At 41.9% G+C, this 13,124-nt stretch overlaps 1 protein-coding gene across 1 annotated transcript in view; it reads right to left on the bottom strand.

Annotated features, from left to right (window-relative positions):
* nbas (NBAS subunit of NRZ tethering complex) overlaps nucleotides 1-13,124 on the bottom strand; it is a 150,286-nt gene that overhangs the window by 103,030 nt on the left and 34,132 nt on the right. The window contains exons 19-24 of the mRNA XM_070849214.1: nucleotides 12,124-12,202; nucleotides 10,073-10,177; nucleotides 9,453-9,589; nucleotides 6,342-6,428; nucleotides 4,945-5,098; nucleotides 836-1,021 (exon numbers count right to left, since the gene is read on the bottom strand). Coding sequence (XP_070705315.1) covers nucleotides 836-1,021; nucleotides 4,945-5,098; nucleotides 6,342-6,428; nucleotides 9,453-9,589; nucleotides 10,073-10,177; nucleotides 12,124-12,202 — 748 coding nt within the window. The remainder of the gene's footprint in view (nucleotides 1-835; nucleotides 1,022-4,944; nucleotides 5,099-6,341; nucleotides 6,429-9,452; nucleotides 9,590-10,072; nucleotides 10,178-12,123; nucleotides 12,203-13,124) is intronic.

Here is a 13,124-nt window from a genome sequence, read left to right as displayed (position 1 = left end):
CAGCATGTGTTAGTGCAGTCAACAACATTTGCTGGCTGCCTGCCTGTATGGCAGATCCTACTGGCAGTGGTCCTCACAGGCTGAAGCTGGCAGTTATTAGCTACAATTTAGAGGACAGCTCATATTATGTACTCCAAGGGGACTTGTAACTGTAGTACCTGCTACAGACTAGCTTTCATATCGGCCTCGGTGTCATTGGATGGAACGATTTTTTGTCAAATGTCAGGGATTTCAGGAATTAAAAGCCTTTGATTTACTGTGACATTGCTATTAAATATTTTTCTAAACTGTGCAATTCTTCGGTTTGCTTTCTTGCCTATTCAAGTTGTAATTAGCATGCATTATGTTCTTTGCAGCAACAGACAAGGGCTAATGTAACCACACAATGGAACGTGAAAATGAAATGTAATTGTAGGGAAATGCTTTCTTATTGACAATTAACACACCACATACTGTGAACTAGACAAATCAGAATGCTTGGAAATATAGTGTAAAGTGGGATTAGCAACAACAGAGACTCATTTTAAATAAATATATAGCTATAATAATGACAATGTCAAATCTCCATGACTATAATGTTTTGATTTTGTAGAGCGGGAGAGCTTCATTTTACTTCAGTGGCAAGATTATCTCTCATACTTACAACATTTACCCAAGCTAATGCTACATCAACACATGCCTAGCGAAAACAACACCTTAAAAACAATTTAATCAGAATTCCTTCCTTAAATTTATGACACATACATTTTCAAACCAATAACTGTGTCTGAAACATTATGGAAAAAGCTTTCCAGTTAAAACGTGAAATGCGAGATATGCAAATCATGTCACTTACATTTTTCATGAGAAGGCGGAGCTTCTCGATGTCACTTAGCTGCAGAAAATCTTTAAATGTCAGACTCAGTTCACATGATGTCTCATATACGAGTGTTTCCATGGTGACCATGTCATCGCACAAGAGCTCAAGCCCTGGGATCTCGCGCTCCTTCCCCAGACGCACCAGTGAGAGAGCGCAGTCCACCTGATGGACACAAAGGGAAGCCAATAAGAGAGGAGAAGAAAAAGCGACATAAAGAAACGCATAGTCTAAACAGTCAATCTGAAGCGTCTACACCATTAGACAAATTCTTCTTTAGAAGAATAGAATGTAATACGTGATGAAGCCCAACTGTTATACGACAATAAAGCAAGGAATTGGGTAAACCTGCAAAATTGTAACATGAAGATGGCACTAGATCATGAATGTGCACATGGAAATGCATGAAAACCTATCCAACAGTTGTCAAAACATTTCACACTGAAGCACAACCTGCTAGTGGTGCCAGAGGAAAAGTCAGGGGATCAGGTCAGAGGGCTTCAGCCTCTGGGGAACATGAACGTCTGTAAACAAAGTTATAGCGGATGTAGAGATATTGCACTGAATATGTGAAAACTTTGACCTGCTGGTAGATTTAAGGTCAAGGCGTTACCGTAGTCATTAGGATTCATCCTGCGCGCACCGTAACATTGACCCTCAATTACATGGCGAGTTCATTCCACTTAAAATCAAAACATGTCAACTTTAAGGTGGCACTAGAGGTAAGTCAGATCATCAATGTCAGTACAATTCACCCTCTCAGGTCCTTTAATGTCTGTAAAAGCTTTGTGGCAATCCATCCAATAGCTGTCGACATTTTTTAATCTGGACCAAAGTGGCGGACCAATCTGTGACTGATACTGCCATCCCTAGATCCACACTGCTAGAGTGTATAAAAATAGCCCTGACTGACTACAAATTAGTTTCTTCTTCCTTAAAGTTGGCTGTAGTGAAAACGCTCTTTGTTAAAACACGCACAAAAACTGTAGCTCTTTAATGACCCTGACCAGAAAAAAGGTGGCACATGACCTTTTAGGGTAAAGCAAACAAATATTAAAGTCAACAGCTATCCTCAGAATGTTCCTGCAGAAATAAGGTGGGTATTGTACACTTGGATCCAAAGCAGCATGAAAGCACTACTGTGAGACTAATGCTTAATCTCTGCTATGTGACATTTGTGGTTATCCTTGAGGCTCTGCTTTGTAGTGCTGCATTGCACAGTATCACTATATACATGCACTTGTATCTTTCCACCATGTTACAATACAGTTAACCCAGCTAAAATAACTTGCTCAAGTGAATAAAGAGGTTTAAAGCAGGCCATACAAAACTGTTGCTGAGGTCACTGAACTAGGACATGAACAAAACAACGATATCCCAACTAATCCGAAACCAAATAGTACCTGTCAGTCATAAATAATATCCAATCATTAGTCTTTGGACAATAAAACAGGGAGGATTTGGGCTTCCTGCTACTTTGATCAATAAAATTCCATCCAGAAGAGCAACCAATCAATATCCGACCACCTATACGCTGGCGGCACGCCTAGCCAATCGATGCTCAGCCACCTGTGGATGCTAGCCAATCAATAGCAGATGCCGCTGGGTCCTGTAGTGATGATTGCTTTCTCTCCACCTTTTAGAAAAGGAGAGCCCTTTGGCACAGCGGTTAGCGCAGCATCTTGCACATGCACGCACACTCAGGGTCTGCAACCTTGTCATCTTCAGCTTATCTAAACACATTTCTTGCTGAATAAATTGTACACCTTCGTGCATAAAGTCTACACACACAAACACACACCGAACAAGAGAAAAAAACCTCAAATCACCTTGAGTCAGAGCCTGGGCAATTAGATACAACAAGAGAGAAGTCTATTGATCTAACTGTGAGTAAAGATCCTCCCTGTTCACCCCACCCTTCCCTCCTTCTCTCATTCCCTGCTCTCTGGAGATAGATTCCCCAGCTAATCACAGACAATGCAGATGTTAAAATCTCACACTTTTTAATTACGACCTCATCTCCATGCCCTCCCCTCATTATTTCTCTGCTCTGTAACACAACTTGTATCCTCTGTCGCTCTCTCTCACTCTGCCATCTCCCCCTCACCACCCCAGCAGATTTCTCTGGCTCAGACTTTTATTTTTCAACTCAATTTGATCTTCCTTTGTCTCTCCTCCCTGTCCCATCTCAGACCTTTCTCTCCAACATTGTTTCCACTTTTTTCCTTTCAACCCTGCTCAGTTTTATCCCTTTCTCTATTCCCACCTCTAACAAGAACTCTGTGAAAAAGACACCATGACTGGCCTCCACTTGAACTACAAGTCTGGCCCTTTGCCTCCTCTGTATGCCTGTCGCCCCATTCTGTCTGCTTTCCAAAGCAACCCTCTAATTTTGTGGCATTTTGTTGCCAACAGGGTTTTAAAAAACATTTGTTTTTAATATCATTTATTTCCGCCCTTTCACCCTCTTATAACGTGTCATTTTCTTTCCCACAGACAGCTCTTTCCATGAGATTGATTTCCCCTTTTTTCGTCAACATCTGTTATTCCTGTCCTCCCCTCTTTTTGTGTTTCTAATACGCTCGAACCTAAATAGGGATGTTGCATTGGGCCAGCATTTATCTCATTTTTTCTTTCTTTTGGTTGCGCTTCCATTCTCTGCTTTTTCAAACCCGTCTCCCTCTGTGAGTCATCTTGTCAATCTTCCCATTCAGCGCCTCGCTTCCTACGGCTCTGTGACTGGTTTAAAACACTCCAGCTTCCTCTGATGTGGCTCCTTTTAATCAAACCCCATTTTCCTCCATTAAAACGCTCTCCCAAGCATAAACACGACCAGATGAGGGATGGGAGGAGGGTGCAAATGAGAGGAAACAAATGAAAAAAGGGCAGGAAGGAGGGAAAAAGGCTCAGCAAAAGGCAGAGTTATTTCTTTCTCTCTCTCTCTCTCTGCCGCGTGTACGTGAGCGTAAATGAGAACAGGCGTGTGAAAAAGCCAGAGACATGAGAGTTAGGGATGGCCCCGAGAGGCTCCTGGAGTAACATGTCAGAGAGCAAAAGAAGATGAGGTCAAATTAAAAAGGAACAAGGGAGAGAATGAAAGAGAGAGCTGGTGGGATTCCTAGAGATTAACAAAGAGTTCCTTTTATACACAGACTGAAGTCTCTCAGTCTTTCTTTCTTTCACTTTTAAGAGGATGATGAAAGCCAAGATTCCCCAGTTGTCTTCAAAAATGAGCAATGGACCCCCAAATCTCTTCTCCTCCATCCTCCTTATACCCACTTAAAGGGATAAAATGGAGAAATGAAGGGGAAAGATATGACTGCACCCTAGTTAGTCCTTTCACAAAGACAGAGAGAGCTCTGTGACAACCTTGATCCATCACTGTGACAGAGGTAAAGAGGGGATAGAGCTGCTGTGTGGATAGAGTGGGCGGAGAGAGTGGGCAGCTCCAGCGGTTACATCCCATTACTCCACTAAACAAGTCCTATCAAGTCCTATTTTTCAGTTACTGCAACAGAACGCGTCTGACAGAAGCTTTGGTTGCTCTTCATTAGAAGTCCATATGGCAAATATGATAATGACTGTCACAGATAGGATCAAAGTGACCTTTACTGATGGAGGTTGGCAACATCTCTTCTGCAGTCTGAATCCCAGCTCGTCACATTTTTCTGCCCCAATCATGGAAAAGAAGTGTGAAATGGCAATTATCTTCCAAATTGCCAGATGTCTATTAATTCATTTCTGCTGCTGTCCTGCTGTAACTTCTAATAAAGAAGACGGATCCTGAAAAGAAAACTTTGCAGGGTGGGAAAAATGTTTCCCCTAAATGTTTCCCAGAGAAGTTTCTCCCAGATGGAGCTGATTTTAATCACTAACAAAGGATGAAGAAATTGATTGCAAGGTGAAAATGACAGACATTTCCATAATTCTATGAAAGTGGAGTCTGCTGAAAGCCAAAACCCTGAGTTAAGTAAAGCATCTTTGTTACCAATCAGCTGTCTGATGCTTTGATTCAGTCTCGCCAGTTTGGGTTTTTTTTTCCCCCGCAAACGGGAACCTGCAACGACATCAGTGGTCGCTGTTCGTACCTGTCTGGAGCAGGAGTCTATATCCTTAGCTCTGCTTTGGTACCAGTCAGTCAGCAGCTCGATGGAGGGTGTGGCTGTGCGGAACCTCAGCAGCTCTGGAGCCTCCTCGTACAGGAAACTGTCATCGTCAAACAAGTTCTGGGCCAGCATTGCTCTGAGGGAGGCAAGGACGGGGAGTAGAGTGTGTATTATCTACAGTGTTTATTTACTTTTTAGAGAAGTAGCACGGGTAGCAACAGTAGATAATGCAGAAAAACACAAATTAAAGGACGGATCTGGTGATATTAAATACACTTTCTTATAAGCAACCAAAAAAGATCAAAAACAACAATGACATTATCCTACCAGCATTATCCTGTATGTGTAGCCAAAGATTGATATTGCCAATTCCTCTGTGCCTCTTAAAAATAGATCAATGATCCATAGCAGTGTACTGGGTGATGTGTTTTGTCATGAGTTTGCATGTTCTCCCCGTGCTTGCGTGGGCATTCTCCGGGTACTCTGGCTTCCTCCAAAGACATGCAGGTTAGGTTAATTGGTCACTCGAAATTCCACGAAGGTGTAAGTGTGAGCGTGAATGATTGTCTGTCTCTATGTGTCAGCCCTGTGATTGACTGGCGACCAGTCCAGGGTGTACCCTGCCTCTCGCCCAATGACAGCTGGGATTGGCTCCAGCCCCCTCGCGACCCTTAAAGATAAGCGGTGTAGATAATGGATGGATGAATGTAGGCACTGTAGTTTATTTTGAGTCTCTCTCACATTTGAGCGCTACAAACAGGAAAGTATCGAGAGCCAGATTAATGCAGACTAACGATTCTGGTCTTACAAAAATGTAAAATATCACCACCCTCATCCTTTTAGAAGGAGAATATAGGGTTAGAGTAAGAAGGGATAAGAGAAAAAAAAAATATAACATGGCACAAAAAAGGAGGCGTGGGTGACAAAACGTTGTAAACACAGTCCCAAATATTACTGGCATCACAAAATCACAGTATGCCTGCAATCCCTGGCCAAGCGTACCACAATGGCCAACTGATATTATGAGTCTATACCAAAGAGCAATAAAAGAGCTTGCTAAATAAAATTGTAAATTAAGCTGGCCTCTCTACAGAAGCAAGCAAATGCCATAAATTGGCAGTGCAACAAGCTTCAGTATTAGTTTGTTATGGTTCTGTTTAACATTTCGATAATAGGATGTCATGTTTTGTTTCACATAATGATGCCAGCAGAAGCATCTGGCCTGTATGGAGCATGAATTTTAACAGTTCTACGCTGCGAGAGGCTTTGTTATGATGGGTACGGTGAGATTTCACTATGATACAGCATAACTCAGTGGTTTATTATCACAGTGTATCATGTGATAACGTCAGTGTGTTTGTGTCAAAGGTGAAGCCTACCTGCACTCGTCTGCCTCGCACCAGTCCATCTCTCTGTGTCTCTGCTCATCCCATGGAATCAACACCAACTCATCTCGGTCATCAAGACTGAGAGAGCGAAAGTAGAGAGAGACAAAAAGGCAGAACAAGACATAGCAGAAAAGAGGAGGAGAGAGGTGTAAAATTAGAAGAGGAAGGGACAGTTTTAGGGACAAACAAGCCCCAAAGCAAATATCACAACAAAGTAAACATATCAGAATAAAGAACAATGACTAGCCAGCACACCACAACACACCTACCCACCCACCTATAAAGGCACCTGATAAATCAGCAAAAGCATTTGCTGCCTCGAACTAAACATGGTCATAAACTACAAGAAAACGCTGGTGAGAGGTAGCAACATATGGGAAATGGAAACAGAGGAGTATAATAAAGGAAGAACAGGTGGGAAAAAAACAAAAGCAGAACAATAAACGAGTCAAAGAACTTTTGAAAAGTCTGAGTCGTGCCTTGGCTGTAAATAGCGAGGACTTATATTTTTTCTAAACGCCATGTTGGTTCTACGCTTTACTTCTTCTTGGTCTCCTTGAGTGTGACAGGTCTGAGGAAGATAAATAGGGAACACACAAGAAGAGAAACCAGAGTGAAGAATGACTCTGTAACCTGGCGTGTCAGTGCTGACAAGACTCAGACACTTAGACACACACTCACAGAAGTGTATGAACGCATGCACGCATAGTGAGACGCGGGGATGAACACGAGCAATTTTATCTCTTATTCTAAGATTAATGCATTTCTTCTTGTTATCTATTTGTCTGTAGACAGAAAAATATGTACTGTGGCTGTAAAACTCAAGGAGATAGTGCGGGCTACAAATCATCTATAGCTTTGGTGCAGTTAAAGGCCGAGTGCACACGCGCTGCAGCAGTTTTTTAACACGGCCATAAATTCTATCCAATCACAAAATACATAAGAAGTGTCCGAGTAGCGGATGTGATTTATGTCAACACACAAAAGTAGGAAGATTTTTACCAACACTCCAGCACAAGTTCATCCATTACGATTGGAATTTTAACACAGAGATGACAGAGATCGAGAGGTCCCACTTCTTCCTCTAAAATGCCCACAGAGAGTGAACCTCTTTCGTTCTCTTTTTTCTGTCCTTTCCTGCTCCCTGGTCCTCTTTTCTCATTAAGGACAGGCAGCTTAGGAGGGTGGAGAGAGTAAATATTGGTGTGAGAGCTCGGATATCGATGGGAGGAATGAATTATTCCATGCCCGCTCCCCCTAATCTACTTTCCAGCCTGAGAGGCAGGAAAGGAAAATGGAGATGCAAGGCAAAGTTTTATTTGCACTGGATCAGCCCTTTCAAGCTATGGGCAAAGTTTACAACAAAATACCAGCATTCTGCATTCTTCCACGCATCTACAGGTCCCCTTGCAGACCTGATCAATATTACAGGATAATATTTTCCCATTCCAGTGAAGCAAGACTTTAGTATATAGAGAGTGAGAGCCAAACAGATGGCTTTTAGCTGGCTCCGTCTGCTGCAGTGTAGGAGCGAACTCTGTTGGGAGGAGCAGTTGGTGCTCACAGGCTGGGGAAAATAGGAAACTGCCCCACAGCAGTAGAGCCATGATGGATGCTCACTGCAAAGCCACAGCTGCCTGACCTCCATACAAGCTCAGACGTGGCTAATAAAAGGGAGCAGTGGCGGTGTGTGAATGGATGGAAGGAAGCCGTCAGAACAATAATTTCTGTACGGTGTACTTTAGCTCGTTACTCCAGGGGAGTTTGGCCTTGTACCCCTGTTTCTTTATATAAATGCATTTGTGCTATATGAGCAAATTAAATACTGGCATATAAGAGTACAGTAGCAAAGAGTAGCAATAGTTGAAAGTTGACAAAGGGAAAAAAGACAAGGGAAAATAGAGAAAAAGTGAGTAAGAGGGAAACAAAAAGGCACAATGGATGGCTGGGTGCAATAATCTGTAAATCCAGTCTGTCACCTCTATTGGTGAACCATAAAGGGGAGAGCAATGACTTCTTCCTCTCCAAAACACTCCTATCTCCTCTGCCCACCTCCCTCCCCTTCAGTGTTCCTCCAAAAGGTGAAAACTAGAACAAAACCGAAGTGCAGGCGGACAATTGCAATAATTGCAGCTAGTATTGAATCATTTCAAGGTGCTCAGCTTAGCTTGCATGTAAATTTAGAAGTGGCAATTAAGTCTCTCTCCTTTTATTTCATTGCTGTGTTTGGCAATGCCAGCCCTTAAGCTGTGGCTCTGTGTGTACACTTGTGTAAAGTAAAAATAAGCCTGTAAAAGTGTGTGTTTCTCCAGGACGGCAAAAAGATTGGTGCAGCGTGAAGGTGAGAACAAAGCAGGAGAAGTGAGAAAGATCTTTGAGTGCACGCTCCGAGATAGGTGTGATTCCAGTTTTAGGTGGTTTTAATTTGAAATGTAGTGAGAAGTGCAACTTGTGCTTTCCAGAGAGGTGCAAATGTTGACAGACATCAGAAAGGGCGCGTGTCCCTGTGCTAATACATGTACTATTACGCTGCTGTTATTAGGCTGCTAGTTTTTCAGTTGTGTTACATTTCTAGAATTGCAATTGAAAGGACATGTTAAGACCGCACTTTCTCTTATATAAAAACATTTCAAGTACTTAAGTACTTTCATATTTAATATCAATGTGAGTACATCTTAATCAGTTGATGAATTTCTTTTCCATAATGTGGTGTAAATCACAACATTGGGTACATCAGAAAAAGAATAAAATAGTTCATGCTTATTTGGAATTCAAAAATAGAACTCCTCACCCTCTTGTCAGCATCTGTAAAAAACACACAGGGTCCAATCTGAATAACATTATCTTGACATGTTGCCCTTTTTACTGCCAAAGGATAATTGAATTGGAATATCTCACTGAAAGTGCACGCTCTATAACAGAAAAACAGGAAGGCAACACTTCATATTTGCCTTGAGCATTCAATGACTGGACTTCAGCACCATCCCCATGTTCAATGATGTGCTTCTACCCATTGCTCCACTTCTTATTCAAAAAATTAAGATTTTGTGTTCTAGGTAACTAATGTAGACCTTAACGGCTGTGTGTATTTGTGTGTCTCACCAGGCTTCGGGCAGCAAGATTGTGTACTCGTGTGGAGACGTGGTTTCTGGGAAGTTGTAAAGGACAGCTAGCCGGTGCTGGAGGAGTTCTGCTCCGTGGTACGTGAACAAAATATCCAGAGCCTGCACGTTACTCTCCTGTAGGCAAACAAATAAATCTAAATCTAATTATTTGACACAAAGTGTTGAGTGAATACCAATACGATATATTTCAGAAGAAATGTTGCTTCTTTATAATATAAACGTAATGACTGGTGCTTCTACTATTTTATCCAACCCTGTATATCATTGAGGGGAGGCTAAATAAGAGAAACACCTCTCGATACAATGCAGTACAGTTCGACAGCACCACAAACTAAATCCTCCAAAATGATCATATAGTTGAATCAATAACACTTTAAAAGAGTTTCCACGAAAACTTAACATTGTAACATTATATGTACAGTGCGTGTTACCGCAGGAGTGTTGCATTGGGCCGCATTTGTTTTATGTACCTAATAAACCTCATAAACTGGCAACTGAGCGTATAGCACATTAGTGCCAAATGGAGATGCCAAGAGCTAAGACAAGTAAGTGAGATGACTAGCAAGTGATTTTGAGAAAGCAAGAGTACGATTTTACCCTGGCATAGTTCCTTGCTGACAAAACAATATTTTGACTGCGGAACTTCTTGAAGAACTCAGCATCATATTTCTGCTCCGCTGCATGAGGGCCGCCAAGTATCTCCTGCAAAGACAAGAGAAGGAGAGAGGCCAGAGGAATTGAGTATGATGGAATACAACTGTGGTTCGTACAAAGAAATATGTGAAGCAGAGGGCTATCTTTCTGGAGAAAACAGTGGAAGTGGGTAGGAAGTGAAGCTAAGGATGAGAGGAAAAGAGTGTAGAGGCTGTGGCTGCGAATGAATGCACTAAGACAAAGTCAACAGAGATGCTATTAAACTTTCTAGCAAACATGCTGCCTTGTCCTTTTCATAAGAACTATCTGAAGACGGTATGAGAGTGCGTTAAGTGTGTGCACACGCATATGTCAGGAGGGAACATTTGTTGCCCTGGCCTTTGGCGTAAAGAGATTTATGTGTGTCTGTGTGTATGAAATATCTGTAGCATCCTCTACGCCAGGATATGTGTGTGTGTGTGTGTGTTTGTGTGTGTGTGTGTGTCTTTGTGTGGATGTGTGTGCGAGTCAGTGTGTCTGATGGATAGCCTTTGAATGGGCCATATGCAGACAGAGCCAGCCCAAGTCGGGATGATAAAAACCCTAATATCATATTCATAGACAGCCAGAGAAAATGGATTGGGGCAAAAGGAATCTGACGAGCGCTGCAGTTACCATGACAATGTCCGAATAAAGAGAGAGACGTCACTCTGTCTGAGTTGAATATCTAGCAGGGTAAAATCTCATCTCCACTCTCCTGCATGGAAGAAAGTATGGCCCCGTTCGCCTGTGATTTATTGTGGATGAAAAGGGCTTGCATGCTAACATTATACATCATAAATCTGAGTGTGAAGTAGTTGCAAGAGTCAAAGTTTGACTTAAAGCATCTGTCCATCTTTGGTGCTCTGATGCTTATATACTGTAGTGTACTGTGGAAGAGAAACACAATATATTCTGGAATTGGTCTCTGAGCTAGCTAGTTGCCAAACTATTTATTCTTTTATTTATGTACTTCAAATGCCTCTCACGTAAATATTTTCTACAACCTTTTAATAATTCTAAAAAGGGATTAGTGGGGTTAAGTGAGAGTATCAATAAAAGGCATGCGAAAAAACGCCTCCATGCTTTAGAGGGATTGCATATGAAAGTAGAAGACATTTGGCTGTCAATTGGAAAATGACTAAGCAATAAAGAATGTTAAGCAAAAATATAATAATATGGTCCTTTAGTGACCATGAAACTTAATATGAATTTAATAGTAGTTAATAGTACAGCAATCACATTCTCCTTCCTGTGAGGTCTCACAGAGGCAAGCCTCAATCTCTTGAGCTCAGTTTTCATAATGAGACATCAGTTTAGACAGACTTCACTGAGCCTGCTGGCTCAAAGCTGGACCAATCAACACACTATTAGAGAGAGTTTCAATAATGATGAAAAAGAAGCACACAGGCCACATAACGGCGCGTGCTTTATGCTTATAACCTGGTTATAAGCATAAAGCACGAGTTTAGGTTGTACACATATAACAACAGTGTAGCTGTGGTTGAATGGTTTCGGAGTAGAGACTGACAGAGGACTGAAGCTGCTGCTGACGGGCTGCAGTGTAGACAGGATGTTAAATTAACCTCTGAAATATCAGTGAAGCTCTCGCTTCACAGTTAAGTGACCCTAGCAGACTTTCTTGTCAATTGCTTGGTTCCGGTTTGTATAAGATATAGAGCTAAAACAATTGGATCGACTGACAATTAAAGCAAAACATTTGATAAAAGGATTGTTAAGGTAATTTTTTACGCGAAAATGGCAACAACAAAAAAAAGAGTTTTATGATATTAAACTGCATATTTTTCAGCTTTGAACTGTCAGTAGGACAAAACATACATTTAAAAATATCTCCTTGGACTCTCTGAAACTTCGATGGGCGTTTTTCACTATTTGCTGTGATAAATATCATATCCCATATGCAGGATTTCCCCGGGGCATAAGTAGTGGAAAAATGTTTTGGTGATAGTTGTTACCTCATATGTTGCCAGCCGGTCCAGGTAGGAGAGCAGTTTCAGTCGGCTCCGACACAGCTCCTTCTGCTCCAGAGTCAGCCTAAGCATGCAAATGCACACAGATACACAAATACACCAATCAACAGCATGCCCGCACATGCACTTTAACACAACATCTAAATTAAAATCCAAAATTCCACCTCGAAAACTCAAATGACAAGATCGGAATAGTGTATTGTTCTAACCCCAGTCAAGTCAAACATCAGGCTCAGTCCATACACTGACTTCCAGCTTCACATTAACTGTAAATTAACCCTATATAGTATGCCCCCAGGGACCTATATAACAATACTTGGGACCCCCTAGAACTAATCATTTTCTAAGGGCAACAAATCAACTCCTTTTGACCATAAGAACCATTCAGTTGTTATGCATGGGATGCTAGCTGTCACTGAGGTGACTGACTGCCCTGTGAGAATCACATCCATTTTCAATGTCATTTAATCACAACCATAAATAAATTCAATGACCACAAACACTAAGGCACCAGACTATATGGGCTCAACCTACAATTCAATCACTTGTGGTATGACCAAGGGAAAGGAAACACACGGCTAAAAACTACGGCGAGTGGGTAGGTGCATCCCCTTAGATCATACAAACGGCCAATAGAATAAAACATTTTTCACCACACAGTCGCACACTCTCCGAGTTGTTTCAAGGAAACAGCCTGACTGGGCAGAGCTGTGGCAAAAGCTCACAAAAAACTTGGCCTGGATCAACCGCAGCGTGACCGCAGGGGAGCTGACCCCTCCACCGCAGTCTTAATCCCTAATCCCTCATTACAGAGTGCGCTATCAGGCCTTATCAGGGCTCCTCTACACAGACTAACAGAGATTAACACTGGCTCAACACTCTCTCTGGCACATCAAAGAGTGGTGGCTTAGCACTCATACTAGTGGTAATTATTGCTTTGCTCTGCCTCTTCAGACCAAAGTAAGAAAGGTGGAGGGGGGAGAGGG

The sequence above is a fragment of the Pempheris klunzingeri genome, chromosome 18, assembly GCF_042242105.1.
Source record: "Pempheris klunzingeri isolate RE-2024b chromosome 18, fPemKlu1.hap1, whole genome shotgun sequence".
In the NCBI taxonomy this organism is placed as follows: domain Eukaryota; kingdom Metazoa; phylum Chordata; class Actinopteri; order Acropomatiformes; family Pempheridae; genus Pempheris; species Pempheris klunzingeri.
The sequence above is the reverse complement of the archived record's forward strand: the minus strand, read 5'-3'. Positions and strand labels throughout refer to the sequence as shown.